The sequence below is a fragment of the Camelina sativa genome, chromosome 6 (genome assembly GCF_030686135.1).
Source record: "Camelina sativa cultivar CO46 ecotype springtype chromosome 6, ASM3068613v1".
In the NCBI taxonomy this organism is placed as follows: Eukaryota; Viridiplantae; Streptophyta; class Magnoliopsida; order Brassicales; family Brassicaceae; genus Camelina; species Camelina sativa.
In genome coordinates, this window is record NC_141885.1 from 23,247,685 (window position 1) to 23,269,286 (window position 21,602).

The 21,602-nt window shown below is 37.2% G+C and overlaps 4 protein-coding genes and 1 pseudogene across 9 annotated transcripts; 3 read left to right on the forward strand and 2 right to left on the reverse strand.

Moving 5' to 3' along the window:
• The first annotated feature begins 2,761 nt into the window (after positions 1-2,761).
• Positions 2,762-7,644, forward strand: LOC104792477 (TSL-kinase interacting protein 1). 4 transcript variants are annotated; one of them, XM_010518629.3, is made up of 13 exons: positions 2,762-3,255; positions 3,726-3,900; positions 4,019-4,101; positions 4,195-4,242; positions 4,327-4,436; positions 4,792-4,876; positions 4,977-5,256; positions 5,475-5,582; positions 5,683-5,837; positions 5,915-6,153; positions 6,253-6,931; positions 7,009-7,128; positions 7,219-7,644. In XM_010518629.3, the coding sequence occupies exons 2-13, from the start codon at positions 3,786-3,788 to the stop codon at positions 7,393-7,395; spliced, it is 2,199 nt and encodes a 732-aa protein (XP_010516931.2). In that variant the 5' UTR covers positions 2,762-3,255; positions 3,726-3,785; the 3' UTR covers positions 7,396-7,644. The 4 variants fall into 4 exon arrangements, with proteins under 4 accessions (XP_010516931.2, XP_010516929.2, XP_010516928.2 ...); XM_010518627.3 differs by having other exon boundaries at positions 2,812-3,255; positions 5,475-5,594; XM_010518626.2 differs by having other exon boundaries at positions 2,821-3,255; positions 5,472-5,594.
• Positions 7,645-8,604: 960 nt separating this feature from the next.
• LOC104792479 (UDP-glycosyltransferase 86A1) lies at positions 8,605-10,967 on the forward strand. Its single transcript, XM_010518632.3, has 2 exons — positions 8,605-9,725; positions 9,948-10,967. The coding sequence occupies exons 1-2, from the start codon at positions 9,200-9,202 to the stop codon at positions 10,913-10,915; spliced, it is 1,494 nt and encodes a 497-aa protein (XP_010516934.1). The 5' UTR covers positions 8,605-9,199; the 3' UTR covers positions 10,916-10,967.
• Positions 10,613-13,019, forward strand: LOC104792478 (pentatricopeptide repeat-containing protein At2g36980, mitochondrial-like). 2 transcript variants are annotated; one of them, XM_087454516.1, is made up of 2 exons: positions 10,613-11,369; positions 11,483-13,019. In XM_087454516.1, the coding sequence occupies exons 1-2, from the start codon at positions 11,277-11,279 to the stop codon at positions 12,908-12,910; spliced, it is 1,521 nt and encodes a 506-aa protein (XP_087310642.1). In that variant the 5' UTR covers positions 10,613-11,276; the 3' UTR covers positions 12,911-13,019. The 2 variants fall into 2 exon arrangements, with proteins under 2 accessions (XP_087310642.1, XP_087310641.1); XM_087454515.1 differs by having other exon boundaries at positions 11,024-13,019.
• Positions 13,020-14,921: 1,902 nt separating this feature from the next.
• LOC109133363 (small polypeptide DEVIL 16 pseudogene) lies at positions 14,922-15,334 on the reverse strand (annotated as a pseudogene).
• A 2,007-nt stretch (positions 15,335-17,341) lies between these two features.
• On the reverse strand, positions 17,342-20,297 carry LOC104792480 (RNA polymerase sigma factor sigF, chloroplastic). Of its 2 annotated transcripts, none has more exons than XM_010518633.2 (9): positions 20,039-20,297; positions 19,722-19,876; positions 19,491-19,588; positions 19,216-19,404; positions 18,851-19,106; positions 18,529-18,759; positions 18,173-18,313; positions 17,863-18,063; positions 17,342-17,794 (listed from the first exon to the last, which is right to left on the reverse strand). In XM_010518633.2, the coding sequence occupies exons 1-9, from the start codon at positions 20,124-20,126 to the stop codon at positions 17,507-17,509; spliced, it is 1,647 nt and encodes a 548-aa protein (XP_010516935.1). In that variant the 5' UTR covers positions 20,127-20,297; the 3' UTR covers positions 17,342-17,506. The 2 variants fall into 2 exon arrangements, with proteins under 2 accessions (XP_010516935.1, XP_010516936.1); XM_010518634.2 differs by having other exon boundaries at positions 19,722-19,873; positions 20,039-20,263.
• Between the last annotated feature and the right edge of the window lie 1,305 nt (positions 20,298-21,602).

Below are 21,602 nucleotides of genomic sequence, written 5' to 3' on the forward strand. Positions count from 1 at the left end.
TACCTCCGCCCATTCCACTCACGCCAAATGGTATAAACGACTATCTGGAAAAGATTACGACGAAGAAAAATCTCGACACCACTGTGTTGATCACTCGAGATGGAGTCAAGCAGAGCAACCCAATCAGTCGAATATTGTGTTCTAAAAATTCCTTTTTCCAAAGAAGCCCAAACCTCAGTAGCGTAAGAGCAGGAAAAAAAGAGATGAGTTCGAGTTTCAAGAGCATGGTGGCATAATACACAGGAACCTGCAGCCTGCCCATTCCATTGAATCATATGCTCACCTGTTGAAACCCGATCATGCGCGGCCAACCACACACAAAAGGAGTACTTAGGGACCACATGAGTGAACCAGACTCCCTTGTTCCACGCGACTGTAGTTGCCTTCGTTCGAATATGGTTCCAAGTGTCGCGGGTGGAGAAAGCTGATCTGAAACTATCCCCCTTCCCTCGCCATAACAGAGTATCAAACGTATCACGTCGTTGCAGCCATTGAGTGTGCATAATAGCCTCCATATCATTAAGATGATTAACTCTATGGCGGCGACGTCTACGTGTACACCAATCTTCAGCCAATGTACTCTGTTTTGGGATCCCCATGTCCATCATGCCTTTATCTCCTCCATAGTCAAATAAAATACCCATAGAAGTGCAATTATCATACCAGAAAGAAGTGGACTCCCCATTACCAACCTCCACTCTACACAACGGCCGAGCTAGATCACGATATTTGAGTAATTTACGCCATATCCAGGATCCCAAGCTTGAGCTGGCCTTGATAGACCAAAAAGATTGGTCTTTCATTAGATTCATGTACACCCAACAGACCCATAGTGAGTTGCCTCGACATGCAATTCGCCAAACCAGTTTTAAACAACCAACAGTATTTGCCTCTTTAAGAGATCTCAACCCCAAGCCACCCTCTGGTTTCGGTTTACAAACAGCATTCCAAGACAACTTTGCTTTGCGACTATTTAGCTCTGTTCCCGACCAAAGGAAAGCAGAGCAAATAGAGTTTATTTCATCTATACAAGAAGCTGGTAATCGATACGCTGCCATCCAAAAATTGCAAGTGCTCCACAAAACTGAAGAGATGAGATTCAAACGACCAGCGAAAGAGAGAGAGCGGACTGTCCAAGAACTTATCCGAACTCGCAACTGTTCGAGCAGAGGAGTTAGATCACTATTGCTAAGTTTTCTTGTAACCAAAGGCAGCCCAAGGTATCGAACTGGTAACTGGCTAAGAGTAAATGGAAAACGAGAAGCAATGATTTCAGCATTGGAGAGAGAAACACCCGCCAAAAACAGTGTTGATTTCTCCATACTTATCTTCAAACCCGAGATTTTAGCAAAAGCGTCAAACACGACAACAATCCCTGCCACTGATCTAGCTTTGCCATCCGAAAGAACCATTAAATCATCTGCAAAACTTAGGTGAGTGAGCCCGAGGTTCTTACATCGCGGGTGGTACCCAAAACTCTGCATACCGGCTGCTCTATCCAACATTTTTGAAAGGACCTCCATGCATATCACAAACAGATAAGGTGACAGTGAGCAACCCTGGCGAAGACCACGAGAGCTGCGAAAAAAACCCACTAAACCACCATTCACCTGAACAGAGAATGAAACCGTAGTAACACAGAGCATTATCCAGTGCACAAAAGTGGGGGGAAACCGCATGGCCATTAAAACTTTCGATAAGAAGCTCCATTGAACAGAATCAAAAGCTTTCGAGATATCGATATTGATGGCACAACGACCAGAGACAGAGCCCTTGTGGTAGTATTTAACCAGTTCAGTAGCGAGCAAAACATTCTCAATCAGCGGTCTATCCTTCACAAACGCTGACTGATTACCAGAAATAAATTGTGGAAGCAGCAACTTCAAGCGATTGGCAATTATCTTGGATATGACTTTGTATAGTACTCCCCAAGTGGACTTATAAAACTCGACAGTGTATCCATCTGGTCCCGGTGACTTATCATTGGGCATAGAGAATAAGACTTGCTCGACTTCCTCCCCTAACACAACACGGGTGAGCTTTTGAGCATCTAAATCCGAGCACCGGAACGACAACAGCAACTCCAGCTCCTCCACCAAACAACCTTCAAACTCAGTGGGAATTAATTGTAAAAAATCTCGGAAATGTCGTTCTACTTCAGCCTCAATGTCCTGTCTTTCAACCGCAAGACGACCATTATATACCCAAGTTGATTGAACCGTGAGATCAAAGTTGAAGTTAATTTGCAGTTTCCGATACATATTGTTCTGTTACAAACAATTACTCATTGATCGATCGATCAGTCTCAAAGATCTATACCTGAAACCCACTTCTTTCAAAGTATTGATCTAGTAATCTTCTAAAGCATAATGTAGAGGTCTTTAAAGAAAGAGTTGAATCATGTACGTAAAGAAAAAACACATTGGATCTTGTGGTATTAGTTACTATTGGACTAAAGAAAGCCCATACATATATTTCATTGGGGCAGACCTAATTCTATACAGGGCCCTGAGACTAATCTCAATTTGAAACATTATTTTGGCGTTTTAACTTAATATTGTAAACGCTACTTTTTACATCATGCGACTTGTGAGATGCCAACCGAAGCCACGTGCTACGACCCAACCAATTTTTTTTGTTTTTTTTCCCTTTTTCAAAGAGAGAAAATAATAATATAATAATATAATAATATAATAATATAATAATAATAATAATAATTTCTTTTTAGAAAAAGATACCTCCATCAAACTAATTATCGAATTTTGGTAAGTTTAACTTCTAAATAAATATACTTAGCGTGAGGAAGGCAACTGGCAGAGTGACCTTTTATTTGTTTCCTTTGTTGTTCGTTAAAATAATTAAATATCTTTGAATGATTCTTTCGAAAGTTAACAAAAAAAACACTAAACTCATTTAATTTTTAAAATATAATTCTGATATAAAATATACTACTAGTTTACTAACTAACCCATCCTTAAATTTTTTTACATCTAGATAACAACGTACAAATTTAACTAATCACATTCCCTTTTTAATTTTATTTTTATTTTTCTTTTTCTTTTTTATTTTATGTGAATGTAAAAAAACAAAAAAAAAAAACAAGAAAAATAATTTTTTTTTTTTTTTTTTGTCTCTCGTCTCCTCGTTCTTGGTTCAACCATAGATGTTCGTCGGGAAAATATCCTCGGCTTCAATTTCGTTCGATTTGCCCTAAATTCTCGACCACTCTTCGTCAACCCCATACTCTTAATCCAGGTAAAATTATTTCTCTTTTTTTTCGTGTATTTGTTTTTGGGTCAAACTTGTTCTCTCTCTCTCCTTATTTTTTTTTCCCAATTCAAAATTTTGAGTATGTATTTAGTAACCCTAGTTCTTATTTTTTGTTTTTTTTTTCCGAAATTTCGTCTTACCTTACTAGGTTTTTATATGTCGATTAAGCTAAATTAGGGTATTGAATAGAATTGAATCGAATCAAATCGAATTGGGCGTTTTGTGTTTGATCCGGTGAAATTAAATTTAGGGTTTTTTTTTTTTTTTTTTTAATTTGGGTGAATTTGTTTGTTCTTCATTTTAGCTTTGAAATTAGGGTTTTGTGTCATGAATGTAAAATTTATGTCGGTTGCTAAATTTCTTGTGATTTTAAGTTGATGATCGCCATGATTAAGCATCCACATTTGTTCTGAGTTTCTAGTTTCATGGTTTGGATTCATTGCTCTGCTTTGTAGGAACTTGGAAGCATAAGGAAAAGCATGAATGCTTAAAAACAGTTTGCGCATTACTGCGAAATGCAAGCCGAGAAGAACCCCGAAGGTCGTCCTATCGATGAGGGCCATATATCAAACCAGAACAGCAATCCTAATTTACTCTCTTCTGCTTCTATCAGTGTTTCTCAGTTTCCTGGTATGTTTGCACTTTGGTTTTAAGTAGTTTTGCTTTTATGTTTCTTTTTTTGTTTGTTGAGATGAGCTTGTTTTTTTTAATGGAGACTGCAATGTTTATTGTTTTATTTGGAGAGCAGCTAAGAAGCCGACTAGGCAATGGGCTGCTTGGACGCATCAGGAAGAAGAAAGTTTCTTCACTGCTCTTCGTCAAGTTGGAAAGGTTATCAATTGTTGAAGTTGAGAATGAGTTTTGGTTTCTTCGTCTATATGTTGTTTCGTGTGTGACGTTTTCTCTGTGTGTTGGTTATTGCAGAATTTTGAGAAGATTACCTCTCGTGTCCAAAGCAAAAACAAGGACCAGGTTGGTTGCCTTTTTTAACCTTGGGTTTGTTTTAACCTTGGTGTTTTGCTCTAATGGTTGTGGAAATTTTGTGTGATTTTACAGGTCAGGCATTACTATTATCGTCTAGTGAGACGTATGAATAAACTATTGGGTCCAGAACTGAGCCTTGATGCCAAGAATCCAAAGGACACAAATGCTGCAATGCTACGATGGTACTTGATATATACAGTTCTTTTCTATTATGATTTGTGCTGGTATTGTAGATTGTTACATTATTGTAAACAAATGATAGAACATTACTCTCCATTTAAGGGTTCCATTCGCCTATAATATCTTCTGTAGTATGGTTATGCATTTCTTGTTAGTGACAAAATAATGGTTAGGAAGGGTTTCTTGTTTCTCTTGAGCATTGATAATATCTGCCAGTAACCTCATACATGATCAGATAGTAGCAACTGGCGTATATTTCAGACATCATACCATCTTTCGTTCTCCTAGTTGAGATGATTCCACATATTATGATTTCGTCTGTTCTAAAGTTAACATGCTATTTCATGTGACTTGCAGGTGGTCTTTACTGGAAAAGTATAGCTGCAAAGCTTCAAAACTTCATCTCAAACCCCGGAGATTCAAGCTATTTTTAGAGGCCTTGGTTAGTTGGCACTTTTAAATTTCGTTTTAACTCAAAACCATCTTGGATTTGACAAGGAATTGTTTTCAAACTATTGTCTAACAAACCATTTTGCATGAAGGAACACCAATTGCTGAAAGACCGCAGAAAGAGCATAAGAAAACGGGCTTGCCAGGGAGAAAATTTCTCTTCTGCTTCCCTCGGAAATATCTCAAGTCAAAGCAGAGAAAGAGGATTGGATAACCGTCCATTTAAATTGATTCTCTCCGACGGCCAAAATGTTAAAAAGCTAGGGTCTGGAAGAGCATCTACCAAACATGGTGAAAGCTTTGGTGTCAACCTTGGTGACGAAAAAGAAGATACAGCCTTTGGGAGAGGTGGAAGGCAGCGACGAAAACAAGGTTCTTTCTCTGCTAGTTTTTATGCATGTTTCTTAGATAGACAGTTTTCTTCAGTCCCATATTGTGTGTGTGTTTTCCCTTTTCAGCGTTCATACAAGTTTTGGAGATCATCTACTTTCAATATTCCATGTATATCTTAGGTTTTAAGTTACTATTTAAAAACTTGATGTAGTTCCAGGTTCTTACGTGACTCTAAGCAGTTCATTCCTTTTCAGCAGGTTATAAAAAATGGGAAAAGGCTGCGATAGATGGGGTCTCCCTGGTTGCTGATGCTGCAGAGCATTTGGAACGAACATCAATTGACAAAGATATGGATGATCAAGAAGGTTTACTTGCTAGTATGGGATAATATTTCATTTTCTTAGATGCATGTTTTTTGAGAACTAACATGTGCAAATTCTGAAATGAATTCTCTTTTTATCGTAGATTTAGGTTCGACAAGATATATTACCGGAAAGTCTCCACTTTCTCTGTGCTCATCTGGTGATGTTCCTCTCAGTGATGCCAATATGCAGTTTTCTGCCAAGCTGAAACTTCAGTTGTTCCCGATTGATGAATGTACTCGAAGATCCTTGGAAATGGTAAGTTTCTAATACGAATAAAACTGATTGGAGCAATAATTTTCGGAGACATGAAATGGAGCTTGATCTTGTAACAGGATAAGCACAATCCGCATCTAGAACTTACCCTTAGTAATCGCAAGAAGATATCATCTGTACTGGAACATCTCAATCGCAAATGGGGAAGCTCAAGTTGTGCGACTGGAGAGCTAATGCTATTTCCTTACAATGCACGAAAAGAAACTATAACGTGCCATCAAAGGTGGACCCATGACTCTTTTCTAAGTGCAGCAGAAGTGCATTCAATGGTCGGAAGTCCCTCGGTTTTCCGCTTAAGGTTTGCTCTCATATTTTCCTAGTCTCGTGCAGGTTTATCTCTCTGTCCAATTATATCATACAGGAGAAACAAAATTAATTTTCTTATATCTCTTTGCAGGTATGGTTGGTTTGTCCATGATGCATCAGGTTCTTTTATTTCTCAAGTTCCAACTTCAGATCTTTGCCCTTCACTCGAGGATGACATGAATGTGGATGGGGTGAACGAGGTCAACATGCTCCTTACTGAATCAGGACCCTTGTCGGTGCATTCAACTGCCAAACAACCGACATCTGTAGAACCCAGCCTGGGTCTTGTATGTGCCTCTGGTGAAACCCATGATCGTCCCGCAGAATATAGAGATGATTATGAACCTGCTTCACCAACTATTTCTCCACTTGAGCATTTAATCAGCGGTAATGCTCAATCAGCAGGAGAATGGGCTGATAGTCTTACTAACATAAGTATAGGTGATCTACTCTCTGATGTGCCCGATGACATAGATAGTGATGGTGGGAATCCACCTGCCACCGAGGGTTCACATTGCGTCCTTCGAGATGTTTCATTTGCCTCTGACTCTTTTGATGCTGCAATTGCTGCTCATATACTAAGACACCAGAACAAGTCCAGTGCTCCACTACCGTTGACTTCTGGCTCTTCCTCTCTATGGGATGATGAAGAAACACGTGATGCCTTCTCTTTCCAAAATAATCGTCTCGAAGATTCGTCCAAGTTGGCTAATGTTGCTTCTCCTCGAGGTGTTGGCAGAGTAAATGGAAAACCTTCTCAATTGGTGGAGGTAACTATATCATTCTCAAACTCCACTTCAACAATTGTTTATAAAAATAAACCATCTGATACAATACTTTCTCTTAGGCTTTATCCGTTGATGAGAAGCTTCCTGACCATGGAGAGCCTATGGAAGAGGGTCCAACAGACCCCCATACGATGGATTCTCCAGGGAAGACCCATTGTGGGCTTGCGGATATATATTGGGTAAATCTCGAAATCCCATATTTTCTTCCAAAGTGAAAAAGCACATATATTCAAAAACTCTTGTTTCCTTTGTTTTACTTCTCTTTGCAGCCTGACTCGTTAGGACCACTGGACTTAGACATTAGATCTTCAAAGTATACAGACGATTTGATCCTCAGTGAGAGCCTTGGGGGTTTGAGCCGTCTAATTGCGACCAGCCTCGATGCCTTTCAGAACTGCTCGCTCTTTGGGTTGGACAACAAGAAGGATAAGTCTAACATGGTCTGAAATGGAACTAAAAGCTAAAAGCATGGGGTCCAAATGTTGATAGTTGAAAAGAAAGTGACTCTTCCTTTTTTTAAAAAAAGTAACGTTATCACCAACTGATAGGTTCACTGTACAAAAATCTGATTTAAGTTTAAGTTTTAACTCTTCCTCTCAAGTCTCAACACAGTCTTCTGTGTTGGTACATGTTTATGTGTACCCCTTTACTGTTGTTATTTACATGTTTATTTGGCTATCATGCCGTTTTTTCTTCTTCTTTTGTTTATAGAAGTTTCATGGCAAAAGAAGAATGTCGCAGAATCTTCTAAATACTAAACAAATTCTTTTAAGAGTTGAGTAAAATAACATTTACGCAAAACTATTTGAACTTTTTATAACTCAATATCTAGACACGAAAAAGCTTTCCAAAATTCATCTTGAAACACAAATGATTGAATGAGCAGAGGTTAAAACTAGACTTGTTACGTTGTATCACCATCCAAATTTTAAGTATCCATTATCTTCTTGATAAAGCATGATAGGACTAAGTTACTCCTTTTCTCTCATTTTAAATATTCTATCTAGAAAAGATTCCAAACGTTTCATTTCTACACTTGATCGGCTAACCCAAGGTTTTTTCAACACTAGACTCTTTATTTAAAGTAATAAGAAAAAAAAGAAATCATTCAAAACTAGATATGATTGTTGTCTTGATCCAAAGTGTTCAAATTGGGTTTTTCTTCTATTCCCGATAACATTCAGTTTCTTTGCTCTCAATGATTAGTCTAATTTAAAAAGCTTAAAATCAACACAACACTCTCCACCCTAAGAGAACCAAATTTCAACTACAACCCAATTTGATTCATTAAACCAAACCGGCAAACCGTATGGTCATAAGTTTACACCGTCGGATTCAGCTTTTATCCGATCAGTAGGTAGAGAAGAACTATGGATTTGTGTAATTTCAACATTTTTTTTTTTTTTTACGAAGGATATGCTCTCTCAAGTCTTAATAATGAGTCCTACACAACAATGACGTAAGAGTGCCAAGTTGTCATAACATGACAAATCTCTTTAGTGTGATACACCGCTTTACACTGGCCTACTCGTTCACATCACGTCGAGTTCGTACACGAAGAGACACTCTTTACGTGCCCTTCGAATATTCTTCTTCATAAATTTGACGACTTCTGTTGTCACGATATATCATCTTTTGGACGATCAATATGACACAATTACACATATCAATATATCATACAGAATATATTTTTTAAATATATAAAGGCATATTCGAGGCTTCGAGCTCTCTAGCTAATATACATTCATTCACAACACAGTCCATACCATATAGTAAGAGCAAATTAAATAAATTTCTAGATTTGTATCGAAGGTTACAACGGTATGGATTGTGTTGAGTTAGTAGTATATGCGAGGGAAGAGATCATGTCCTATATATCTAAGGACTCAACTTTTGATATTTTCTAGCTAGCCGTAATTGACATCAACTTTTGGACGAGCAACTTTTGATATTTTCCAAAAAATTTAGCAATAATTTTTTCTTACACACCAAAATTTGTTTTTCCTTTTCAGCTAATCGGATATAATTTCAAGAAATTTTTTATGAAATGATAGCATGATTCTTTTTATAGCTTAATTGGTAAAGTTTTTTCAGAAGAATCTCCATTCAAGTTTTCCACGAATGATGAAGAAAAATAAAATATATTATCTTTAGAAATTCACTTGTACTTCTGATAAATATCCACACTCTCAGTCCATACAATCACTCATAACACCAAGAAAAAAAAATTCTTCCCGAAAAAAAAAAACAATGGAGAGCGCAAAGTCGAGGAAGCCTCATATCATGATGATACCATACCCACTTCAAGGCCACGTTATCCCTTTTGTCCACTTAGCCATCAAACTCGCTTCTCATGGCTTCACCATCACTTTCGTCAATACCGACTCCATCCACCATCACATCTCCACCGCTCGCCAAGGTGACGAGGGAGACATCTTCTCCGCCGCCCGCAGCTCAGGACAGCTCGACATACGTTACACCACCGTGACCGACGGCTTCCCTTTGGGGTTTGACCGCTCACTTAACCATGACCAGTTTTTCGAAGGCATTCTCCACGTCTTCTCTGCCCACGTCGATGATCTCATCGCTAAACTCTCACGCCAGGATGATCATCCGGTGACTTGCTTGATCGCCGACACGTTTTATGTTTGGTCATCTATGATTTGCGACAAGCACAACCTTGTTAATGTCTCGTTTTGGACCGAACCTGCCTTGGTACTCAATCTTTATTATCACATGGATCTCCTCATATCCAACGGTCATTTCAAATGTCTTGGTAAAACTCTTACTCAATCATGTCAATGATATATTTTCCTGATTTAGCAATAATATTAACAAGTCTCCATATCTTCTAATTTTTTCACAAGTCACATAGATAATTAGAAATTTTGTGTATTATCGACAAGAAAATATGATTTTTAATTTGTATTTTTATTGAACTCGGAATTATCCTATATATAATCATCTCTAATATTTTTGTTTTGAATGTTTATGGTAGAGAATCGTGAAGACGTGATCGATTACGTACCAGGGGTTAAGGCAATAGAACCAAAGGACTTGATGTCATATCTTCAAGTAAGCGACAAAGACGTAGACACAAATACAGTGGTCTATCAAATATTATCCAAGGCCTTTAAAGACGTCAAGAGAGCCGATTTCGTCTTATGCAACACCGTGCAAGAGCTCGAGCCAGACTCTCTCTCGGCTCTACAAGCCAAACAACCGGTTTACGCCATCGGTCCGGTTTTCTCAACCGATTCGGTTGTCCCCACAAGCTTATGGACCGAATCAGACTGTACCGAATGGCTTAAAGGCCGACCTACCGGATCGGTCCTCTACGTCTCGTTTGGTAGCTATGCACACGTTGGTAAAAAAGAGATCGTTGAAATAGCCCATGGGCTTTTACTTAGTGGGATAAGTTTCATTTGGGTCTTACGTCCGGATATAGTCGGATCCGACGTACCGGATTTTCTCCCGGACGGGTTTGTAAACCAGACCCAAGATCGAGGTCTTGTGGTCCAGTGGTGCTGCCAGATGGCAGTCATTTCAAACCCGGCCGTGGGAGGGTTTTTCACACATTGCGGTTGGAACTCAATTTTGGAAAGCGTTTGGTGCGGTTTGCCGTTGTTGTGTTATCCGCTATTGACGGATCAGTTCACTAATAGGAAGCTTGTGGTCGATGATTGGCGCATTGGGATTAACCTTTATGATAATAATGATAATAATAAGACGATCACAAGGGACCAAGTCTCGGCTAACGTAAGGAGATTGATGATCAAAGGTGAAACTTCAAGTGAGCTGAGAAACAACGTCGAAAAAGTTAAACGTCATCTCAAAGATGCGGTTACAGCCGTTGGATCTTCTGAGACGAATTTTAAATCGTTCGTTGGTGAGGTCCGAAGTAGTATAGATACTAAATTGTGTAATCCCGTTGTAAATGGTCTCGAAACAAGTCGATCAGACTAAAGCTATTTTAAACATATGTAAATCGACATAAAGTTCACTTTTTTTTTGGTTATTATATCTGTCGCACCGCAAGAAGAATAGAAAGATCAACTCCATGAGTATGCCCAAATGTCTGTTTCGGTTCGTCTTACTTCAAAGATTGCGTCTTTGGCGAGATCAGGTCGCATAGCAAGCGCACGCCAGGTGTTCGACGAAATGCCTGAACGAGATACCGTAGCGTGGAACACTATGTTGACGAGTTATTCTCGTTTGGGTTTATATCAGGAAGCTATGTCTTTGTTCACCCAGTTGAGAATCTCTGACGCTAAGGCTGATGATTACTCGTTTACAGCAATCTTGAGCACTTGTGCGAGTCTAGGCGATGTTAGTTTCGGAAGAAAAATTCAGTCTTTGGTTATTCGGTCTGGATACGGTGCTTCGTTGCCGGTTAATAATTCGCTTATTGACATGTATGGTAAGTGTTCTGATACTCTTAGCGCAAACACAGTGTTTCGAGATATGGGCAATGATGGTAGAAATGAAGTAACTTGGTGCTCGCTTTTGTTTGCGTACATGAATGTTGAACAGTTTGAAGCTGCTCTCGATGTTTTTGTTGAAATGCCGAAAAGGGTGGCTTTTGCGTGGAATATAATGATCTCTGGTCATGCCCAGTGTGGAAAGATCGATTCTTGTTTAAGGTTGTTCAAAGAGATGATTGAGAAGAGTGAGTTTGAACCGGATTGTTATACGTTTAGTTCTCTGATGAATGCTTGTGGTGATTCATGTAACTTGGTTTGTGGACGGATGGTACATGCTGTTATGGTGAAGAACGGGTGGGATTCTGCGGTTGAGGCAAAAAACTCTGTTTTAAGTTTCTATGCGAAAGTAGGATGCAGAGATGATGCCATGAGAGGGCTCGAGTCTGTTGAAGTATTGAGTCAGGTATCTCGGAATTCTGTTATTGACGCGTGTATGAAGATAGCAGAAACAGAGAAAGCTCTTGAGGTATTTCATCTAGCTCCTGAGAGAAATATTGTTACTTGGACTACTATGATTGCAGGATATGGTAGGAATGGAGATGGAGAGCAAGCACTGAGGTTTTTTGTTGAGATGATGAAGTCTGGGGTGGATTCTGATCATTTTGCTTATGGTGCAGTTCTTCACGCTTGTTCAGGTTTAGCCTGTTTAGGACATGGAAAAATGATCCATGGTTGTTTGATTCATCGAGGCTTTCAAGGTTATGCTTATGTTGGTAACGCCTTGGTTAATTTGTATGCCAAGTGTGGAGATATTAAGGAATCAAACCGCGCGTTTGGGGATATAGCTAACAAAGATTTGGTATCTTGGAACACAATGCTTTTTTCATTTGGTGTCCACGGGTTAGCAGATCAAGCTCTAAAGCTCTATGACAACATGATAGTGTCTGGGATTAAACCAGACAAGGTGACATTCATTGGATTGTTGACAACTTGTAGCCATTCAGGCCTTGTAGAGGAAGGTTGCTCAATTTTTAAATCCATGGTTAAAGATCATGGAATCCCTTTGGAAGTAGATCATGTAACATGTATGATAGATATGTTTGGGAGAGGTGGATATTTAGCAAAAGCAAAGGACTTGGCTACAACTTACAATTCACTTGTCACTAAAGCTAGTAATAGTAGTTCATGGGAAGCTCTTTTGGGTGCTTGTTCTACACATTGGCACACAGAATTAGGCAGAGAAGTTAGCAAAGTTCTAAAGATAGCAGAACCAAGTGAAGAGATGAGTTTTGTTCTGTTATCCAACTTGTACTGCTCGAGTGGGCGGTGGAAGGAAGCAGAAGATGTAAGGAGAGAAATGGTTGAGCGAGGTATGAAGAAAACACCGGGATGTAGCTGGATCGAAGTAGGAAACCAGGTCTCAACTTTTCTAGTTGGTGACTCTACGCACCCTCGCTTGGAGGAGCTTTCTGAAACTTTATACTCCATTCAAAGTGAAATGAGAAACCCAGAGACGTTTTGGAACTTGTGGATTTAGTGCTATAGACAATGAGAAATATGTAGAAGAAGCAACAAAAAAAAAATCGTTCACACACATTCATTATTGTATAAGTAATAAGCAAATGAATTAGCCTTTTTTCTCCCAAGTTATTGTGTTCCTTAAAGCTTAGAATCTTTTAGTGTCTACTTGGAAATTAGTTCATGTTGCTTATATCAAAATATCTTGACATGGGAGTCTCATACTATTTGAAGATAAGTTTCATATAATTTTCTATGATAATCTAATCGGATTCGAGTTATGTTGACTCTTATTGATAAGCTCATTAGTGATTCCTACTGAAATTTTGATAATGACTTCAAATAGAGTATAGAAGAAACATCATTTTTTTTTGGTTTCTAGTGTGAAAGGTCCGGTTCCGGTCCACAAGAAGTGACAAAGAAAATCTTACAAAAGAGAAGAAATATAGATTCAAACTAACTTCGTTTTCTCTACAAATTACCCCTATTTTGTTGGTGTGACAATGATTCGTGTTTTTAAACAAGTGCAGCGGAAATTTACTCTTACCTACTAGTCAAAAAATTTAGATTGCATAGATTTGTACGAATTTGACTAGATCACGTGGGCTCGTTAGGATCGTACTGGACTTTCCTATTAAATATTTTCCATCATTGTTCTCCAACTATGTTTTCTTCTTGCGTCAGTATGTTACTCCATTATATTTTTTTTTCAATGGTGGAACTACAGAATCTAGAATCGAATCGGTGAATACGAGACGTTAAAATAATTAACAGTAAAGAATAGTATTAACAAAATTATGGACATATACTGATATAAGTAGCTAGCTAGTGTGGTCCAAAACTTTGTATTGTTAACTTTAGTGATATGAACCATACGTAGATTTGGTAATATTATATGTACCAATTACACTCGTAGAAAAGGTAAGGAAAAGGAAAGGTGCATTCATTGAGAATTGTTATTTACCCTCAAGGCCTCGACTAATATGTAGTATACTAGTATTATATATTGTTGACGTGATTACTCCGTTACTATGTATGGACTATAGATAAAGTTACGATCGAACATAAATCTTATATATGATTTTTACCGTTGAAGTGCGCGTCAATATTTTTTTTATTCTGATTTCTAAGGTTTGGAACCAAATCCAAAACTAATTCATAATCAAATGTTCTTGTGAATCCTGTCTTTAGATATCTACAGTGCACAATGAAGGACGGTCGGACGTACGATACGTACGTACGTATATCTATACGAAGTCACGTACCTAGTTTAAATTCATGTAAAATTTTCTACGAACAAATGGAGTCTATGACTACGAATCTGATGATGTGTTTTATTCTGAAGCAGAAAAGTTTCTATCTTTAGAATACTAGACAGTGTCTATTTTTATCCTTATCTACCATTGAAACAATATTTGTCTACCTGAACTTCAATTTAACAAAAGGAAACTTTAACACTACAAAGGACAAAAGGCCATAATTTTTTCACGTTTTCATCTGTTTCCAGTACTTCAGGCTCCGAATACTTTGTGTCCAATAATTCTCTTAGATTCAAGATAGAAAGTTTAGAAAAATAAACCTTAAAATACGATTTTGCAAAACCACTCTTGAATTATACAAAAAATGCAAAACAATGTACCTTTGAATATCTAATACCATTGTTTTGGTTATAGATTTTAAACAAAATAACCATAACTGCCGTTGTGGCCGTTGTGGTACGGTGGAGGCGACCATGATTATGATGACAACGAAGAATACGGTGTTGGTAGTGGTAATGATTTATTTTTCTTGTTGTCAACTTGTCATATAGTCGAAGGTTACATTGCGGAATTTTAGAGTTGTATATACTATTTTCATAGTTCAAGGGATATCTTGCAAAAGTTGATTAATTTTTTTTTTTGTCATTTAGGATCAACCGTCATTAATAACATATAAAAGTGTTATAGTACCCATATATAATTTTTTTTATTTTCAGGACTACTGTCGTGCCCAAGTCTAGATTGGATCGTTTAATACAATCTTCTTAAAACTAGTTAAGGTTATTATATTGTATTAAAACAAAATAAAACGTAAAACGTATTAAACAAAAGACAAACAATTAAGCGTCGTCGCGGTTTTGGTCGCGCCAGCAGATTAACATGGCGATACAACGGCGAAGAATATAAAACTTGGCTCTTTGTTTCTTCACGACATGACTGCACTTTTGCCCAAAAGTCTTGCACGGGTCGCACGTGCCATTCTCTTCCGACGCCATTGATTGGTTTCTTATATTAGTGAGTCCTACTACGATATTATGAGAAATTAAAGAACGAAAAAAATGCAAGGAACGGAAGAGTTTGATGGTTCTTATGACTTATGAGCTTTAGTTTTGTCGAGGAGAGACAAAGATGGAGAGTTCAGTATATAGTCGTCTATTGGAGTGGAAGGGAGGGGACAAGCTTTATCAAACACACACAAAAATATGTTTTTACTAAGTAATTGTCTATAAAAACCAACTTATGGTGGTCCAAATGGTTTAAGGACTCACTATAGAATTTGGAGATCTTAAGTTTTTTCAATGTGATTTTAATAATAATTGACCATTCTTATAAACTCTATAAATAACAAAAAAAAAGGTTTTCACATGGTTTAAAAATAATAATTTTCCTAACTAACCATTCGTGAAGATGGAGAATATTGACTACAATTATAAATTTATTTTGAAAATAGATATTCAAAAAAAAAACTAATTGAAAGAAATATTTATATAGTCTCTGGAAAATTATGTATTAGAGTGACTAAAAGTTTATGTGATATATTAGTATTTTGAGACTAAAATGTTACCGTTAATGTAAAAGCAAAATTGAGGATTTAGTTTTTGCCAAAATAACTCATCAGAAACGAAAAGAAGAAAACTCATCAAGTATATTTAATCACTATGTTAGACGACCTAAAAAAAGAAAAAATACTATACAAAAACCATGTATCACTCTGAAGAAAAACAAAACACTATAATAATGTTGAAAAAAAAGATGCACACTGTTACGCTATGGTATGTTATGTTATGTCGTAAGGGAAAGAGACAAAACATGGTGATGCACAGTTAATATAAATTTAGAATTTTATTTTATTTTGGTCGATCTCTGTTACATATAAATGATTCAATATCGAGCTACGTAATGGTAAGGCAATTGCCGCATTGGCATGCACCTGAAGGTGAGTGGTCATCCGTGTAAGCCGAGCCCCACTTCTGTAAGAAGTGTCGTCTTCATTGCAATTTATTAGCTTCGTACGATACTACCTTTTTACACGCTTTTGACAAGTTTTACCCATCAAATTTTAATTGTACCTTTAAATAGTGGAAAAAAAGGAAGACTCTAATCTTGAAAATGTTAAAAGATGAATTGTATCTATATTAAAAATTTATCAAAAATAAATGTTTAACAAAGAAAAAACGAAGTCAATATATAAACGATTACACAATACAATATACGTATTTGTATATATTATCAAACTCATATATTGTAATCTAATGGTTGAAAGATCATTATGGGATTTAGAAACCAAAATTCGATTCATAGCTATTTCGATTTAACCATGGTTAAGTCATTATAAACGTTTTTAAAGGACATGATTATCTGGTTTTTCACAGTTAAGACATGTGTGAACTTTGGTATAAGATTTTCTGATTATTATATATAAAAAAATATATAAATATGTCAATCTGTTCAAGAAGATGGTATCAAAACCGTCGCGTATACTGTTGAGTGTTGATTAATATTTTGAAAACATGTTATTCAATGTGTAAAGTGACTAATATTTGTAGCTAACTTACAGAGAACAATATTTTGAAACCAAAGATAGTTCCAAAAATTTTATTTTTTTTATTTGGTATGAAAAGCTCTTAAATTTCTAAAGACTTTTCAGAAGAACCCTACAATATCATAAAAGAAATCTATAGAAACAGTTTATGATTTGTTTATCTCTATTTGTTAGTATTAGAAAAAGAAAAAAAACGGTGATATCATGTAGGACAGTATATGTAAGGATATATCGTGTACACGTGGTTTCTGAACCAACCAAAGAATTATTTCCGACACTCAAATACACTAATGAGACACAAAATCAGACGATAAAAAAGATCACGGTTGGTCGATACATACAAACGCCTTACACAAGAAGTGGTAACTAGTTTTGCTTACTAGCTGGTAGATGATAAGTTTTATAATGCATTCTCCTTTAGATATACTAGAGACTTTCAATCATATATGGCTTAGTTTTAGGGTGTTCACATAATGCTATTGTGAATCAGTAGGTTTGGTCGGACTGTGTTAAGTGTGACTTTTTGTTGTTGAACTTGCACACAAATTGCAGATAAATTGTTCCAACAGTTACTTGGATCCCCTGCTCTCAACCAACCTTTTATTTTGAGTTGCATAACTAAAAAAGATATAGACAATTACACAGCAAATTATGGAAATGTGGTAATCCCTCTTTTTCCTTGGTCCCAAAAACCGAAAAAGTTTACAAAACTTTTATCCAAGAAAACACTATCCCTCAGAATATCAACAAAACAAAGTATATTTTTTTTTGTATACACATGATTATTAATAGAAGATGCCAATATCTCCATGAGCTAGATAAGCAAATCAGAATAAGCATGGAGTCCATGACTGCTCATGTTCTGTTTAAGCCTGTACAACGCCCGGCTCTCTAGCTGTCTTACCCTCTCCTTCGACAGTCCGTAAATCTCTCCTATTTCCGACAATGATCTCTGTTTCCCTCCATCAATCCCAAATCTCAGCTTAATGATCCTTCTCTCCTTGGGGCTTAGTACATTGAGGAGGTTCCGTACATGGTTCCTCATCAACTGCTTTCCCACGCTAATCGTTGGTGTCTCAATCCCACTGTCTGGTGTTATTTCCTGTTAGGTTTAAAAGGTTATCACCATGTTTTTCTTCGGTCAAAATGATATCTTTAAAAAGGGTTTACCTGAAAAGTGGTGTCTTGATCAGCCCAAATTGGTTGTTGCATTGAAAGAGGTGTTCTTGTATTGTACAACAGTTTATCAAGCTTCTCTTTTGAAACCCCAACGTGGCCTGCAAGTTGCTCTTTACTTGGACGGTAGTTTCCTTCCTGCACGCATGTTTTTCTGGCTTCGGATACTTTTCCTAGTAGCATGTATACGTTCTCCTGTATTAACATGAGTAGATTTCACCAAGTCTTGCTTTAGAAGTTTATCCTTTTATTGTCTAATAGATAATGCCAGATACGATCAATTCTTTGAAAAATTTGTAGTTACCGGCAAACGAATTGTCCTGGAGTTTTGAAATATAGACTTTCTTATGGATTGTCGAATCCACCAGTAGGCGTAAGTAGCAAATCTGCATCCGGATTGTGGTTTGAACTTCTCTACACTCTTCATTAGCCCCATGCTTCCTTCCTAAGAACCATTAGATAAGCACAAGAAGAAGCATCGTAAGAAATGTGACTTCATGTTAGATCACTCTATCGCACACTGGAACTATTATAGAGCTCGAGATACTACAACAGTATCAGATATCTTAAACAAGAAATCTTTGTTTCTAGACAAATTTGTTTGTTATTTTGATCAGAGATATTGATAGGACAAAAACAAGGGGTTCGTTTGAAGCTAACCTGTAATAAGTCCTGAAAGTTGAGTCCACGATTCTGATATTGTTTTGCAATATGGACTACCAGTCGTAGGTTTGCTGTAATCAGCTTTTCTCGGCTACTTCTACCACGGTGGATTTCAGATTTCAAGACAGGGGAACTTAGCCCCATAGCTTCAGCCCACTCACCAATTGTTGGTTCACAGCCGTTTTGAGATTCAAGTTTAGTCTTTACCTTCTCCAACTTTAACAAATGCTGATATATCAGATGCATAAGTTAGCATCAGGGGAAGTTTCCAAGGAAGTTCAACAAGATGCAAGGACACAAGAGTAGGGAGAGCATGAACCTGTATATGTGATATCAGCTCAGCTTCCTCTTTAGCAGTCAGAAGTTGTTTAGTCTCAGGTCCCCACAAGAAGAGCTGAAGCGCATCATCAGAATCAACCCCTTGTCTATACTTTTTCTTGGCATTAAGTTTCTGAGGAACATAACCCTCGTCATCCACATCATTTGATTTTGGAGCCCTTCTGTTCTTTGCTCGTCTCTCTTGCAGCCGCTTTGACCTCACTATGGTTCCCTTTTCTGGTAAGGAGATGGAGGAGCTACAAGCAAACATCCAGAAACACACAAATATTTTCACATTGTAGCCCTTAAGTAGCAGAGAAACAGATTGATGAGATAGACAAAACAAGGTTTAAAAAAGCAACCAACCTAGTGGAGAGAGAATCCCCGGAGTTGTCAGATGGATTTGCTTCAGTGTCGTCAGCTAACAATGCAGCTTGTTTTGAAGCTGATAAAGCCTTCTGAGCTAGTGCAACCACATCACAAAGATCTGCATCAGGTAAGGGAGATACAACTGCCGGCAATTGCTTTTCAGCTGTTATCATAGGAGATATCAACCTGCAAACAAAGAAAGATTACACATCATTCACAAAACACATGAAATTCAAAACTGGTGTGTTAAAATAAGAGGAAAGAGACATTACAGATTCCATAAACCAGCAGACTGAATCAGTTGCTGTTCAAATTTCTCATCGTCTCGAGATGAAACCAATTCATCAAACTGCCTCCTCTCCAGAGTCAACTTAAAATTTCGCAATGAAAACAAAATGATCATTCATAGGCGGAAACATAAACACAAGAGAGTAAGAAAAGTTTATAACTTTGTGCTTGATTCAAGCAATTTAGGTAAATACAGCTGTGCTTATAAAACGCACCTGGGAGGTTCTGTCTTCTCTAAAGGCATGTGAGAGAGGTCTAGACTCTTCCCGTGGCTCCTGTGAGAGAACCGACGCAGGAAAATGTCGAGATAAAGAATTGAGATGACGTGAGTTAACTACAGGAGTTGCTGTTTGCTCATGAAGCATCACTACTGGCAATATTATAACCCAACAAAGACAAAAATCAGAAAACGCTTAACACAAAATTCGTATATATAGAGAAAAAAAACAAAAATCACAGCAAAAAGGCACAAAATTTATATACGAATTTCGAAATTGGAATGCTGGAATAATAGAAGAAGAAGAAGAAGTACCAGAGGAAGGAGAAGAGTAGTTCTTGAGATGGGTCTTTGTCTGAAACGGAGGAGATGAAGAAGAAACCAAGTTCCTCGTAGCTTCCATTTTCACAGAATCACCAAAAAGACGCTAATTTTGGTTCCACGAATCGCTAAGGAAGACGAATAAGAAAGAACATGAGGCTAACTCTACTGAGGAGGAGCCATGACGAACAGATAAGGCGACGACAGACACACTCCCAATTTTTTTTTTTTTTTTTCTTCTTTATGATTAAAACTTGTTGCTGCCATGGGCTTTTATTATTATTGGACTTAAACCCAAAAAAAAAGCCCAAATATCGAAAGTAAGAAAAAAAAGATTTAATAGTCAGAATAAGGTCTATTATTACATGTCATGACCTCTTTGATAAGCAAGTAGAAAGAATTACAAATATCTGATTGAACCAATAGGCTTTCCTCCATCAAACAAGTAACGAGGCCATTCTGATTCTGAGGTATTGGGTGGTGCAGCAAGCTGAATAGGCTGTACCAAGAGATTATCGTAACCAGCCGAAGCGGAATATTCAAGACAGCTGATGAAATTCATTTCACCTGCGATGTTATCTGCGATGATAATCAGATCAGATTCTGTAGGATAACCCAGAGGAGTGTCTATTTCCCATAAAATAGTGTCATGTATCATCCTAATTGATCTCGCTTCCTTAGCTCCTGGAGAAAATAATAACATTTGGAGATATTATTAGTATTACATACGTATTATAAGAAAAAGAGGGTAAACATTAGTATTAATTTCACCTCCGGGAAGAAAGTAGATTTTGGACTTGGAATACTCAGTCCAACAACTCATCCGATAACGTTATCTTCTCAGCATAAGCCCATATTGACATCTCACCATCGTAACCTTTTTCCACAAGAGCCGATTTGATTTTCTGATAGATCGATTGTGGATCAAGATCATTAGGGAACGGTGAATCCTCCACGTCCCAGAAGACAGCTGTTTTAGGCCCATAGACGTCTCGTTTGAATGGCTCTGCAATATATATAATATAAAAAAAAAAAGATGAGTGAGAGAGGCTACAATAGAATAAAGATGCACAGATCGATATATAATGGGTAAAAAAAAAAAAAAAAAATCTTATCGATCAAAAAAAGAGAAGGGTACTTTACTGGAGAAATCTTCCATCTTCATGGTCGACACTTTTTGTTTTTCCTCTTCTAGCTAGAGAGAGGAGGAACAAGATGTACAAAAAGGTTCTAGAAGGATCCACGCACGAGTTTATTATACGAAGGGAGATATTGTTATATATATAGTTTCCTTATTATATAGATATGAAAATATCTTCTAATTTTGTAAATTATTCTGATCTATGTTAAGTTGTTAACATATATGTAACACAAAGCTGATTATTAAAGTCAATATAATATTTTTTTCTAAACAACTAATGTGTTATTCTCTCGTCAATCTTCAAAATAACCGAATGATTGGTAACATCATCCCATATACAAACTAACCATAACCAAATCAAACCGAACCAATAACCAAACGATAGATTTGACACTTGTTTTGATTATATACATAGAT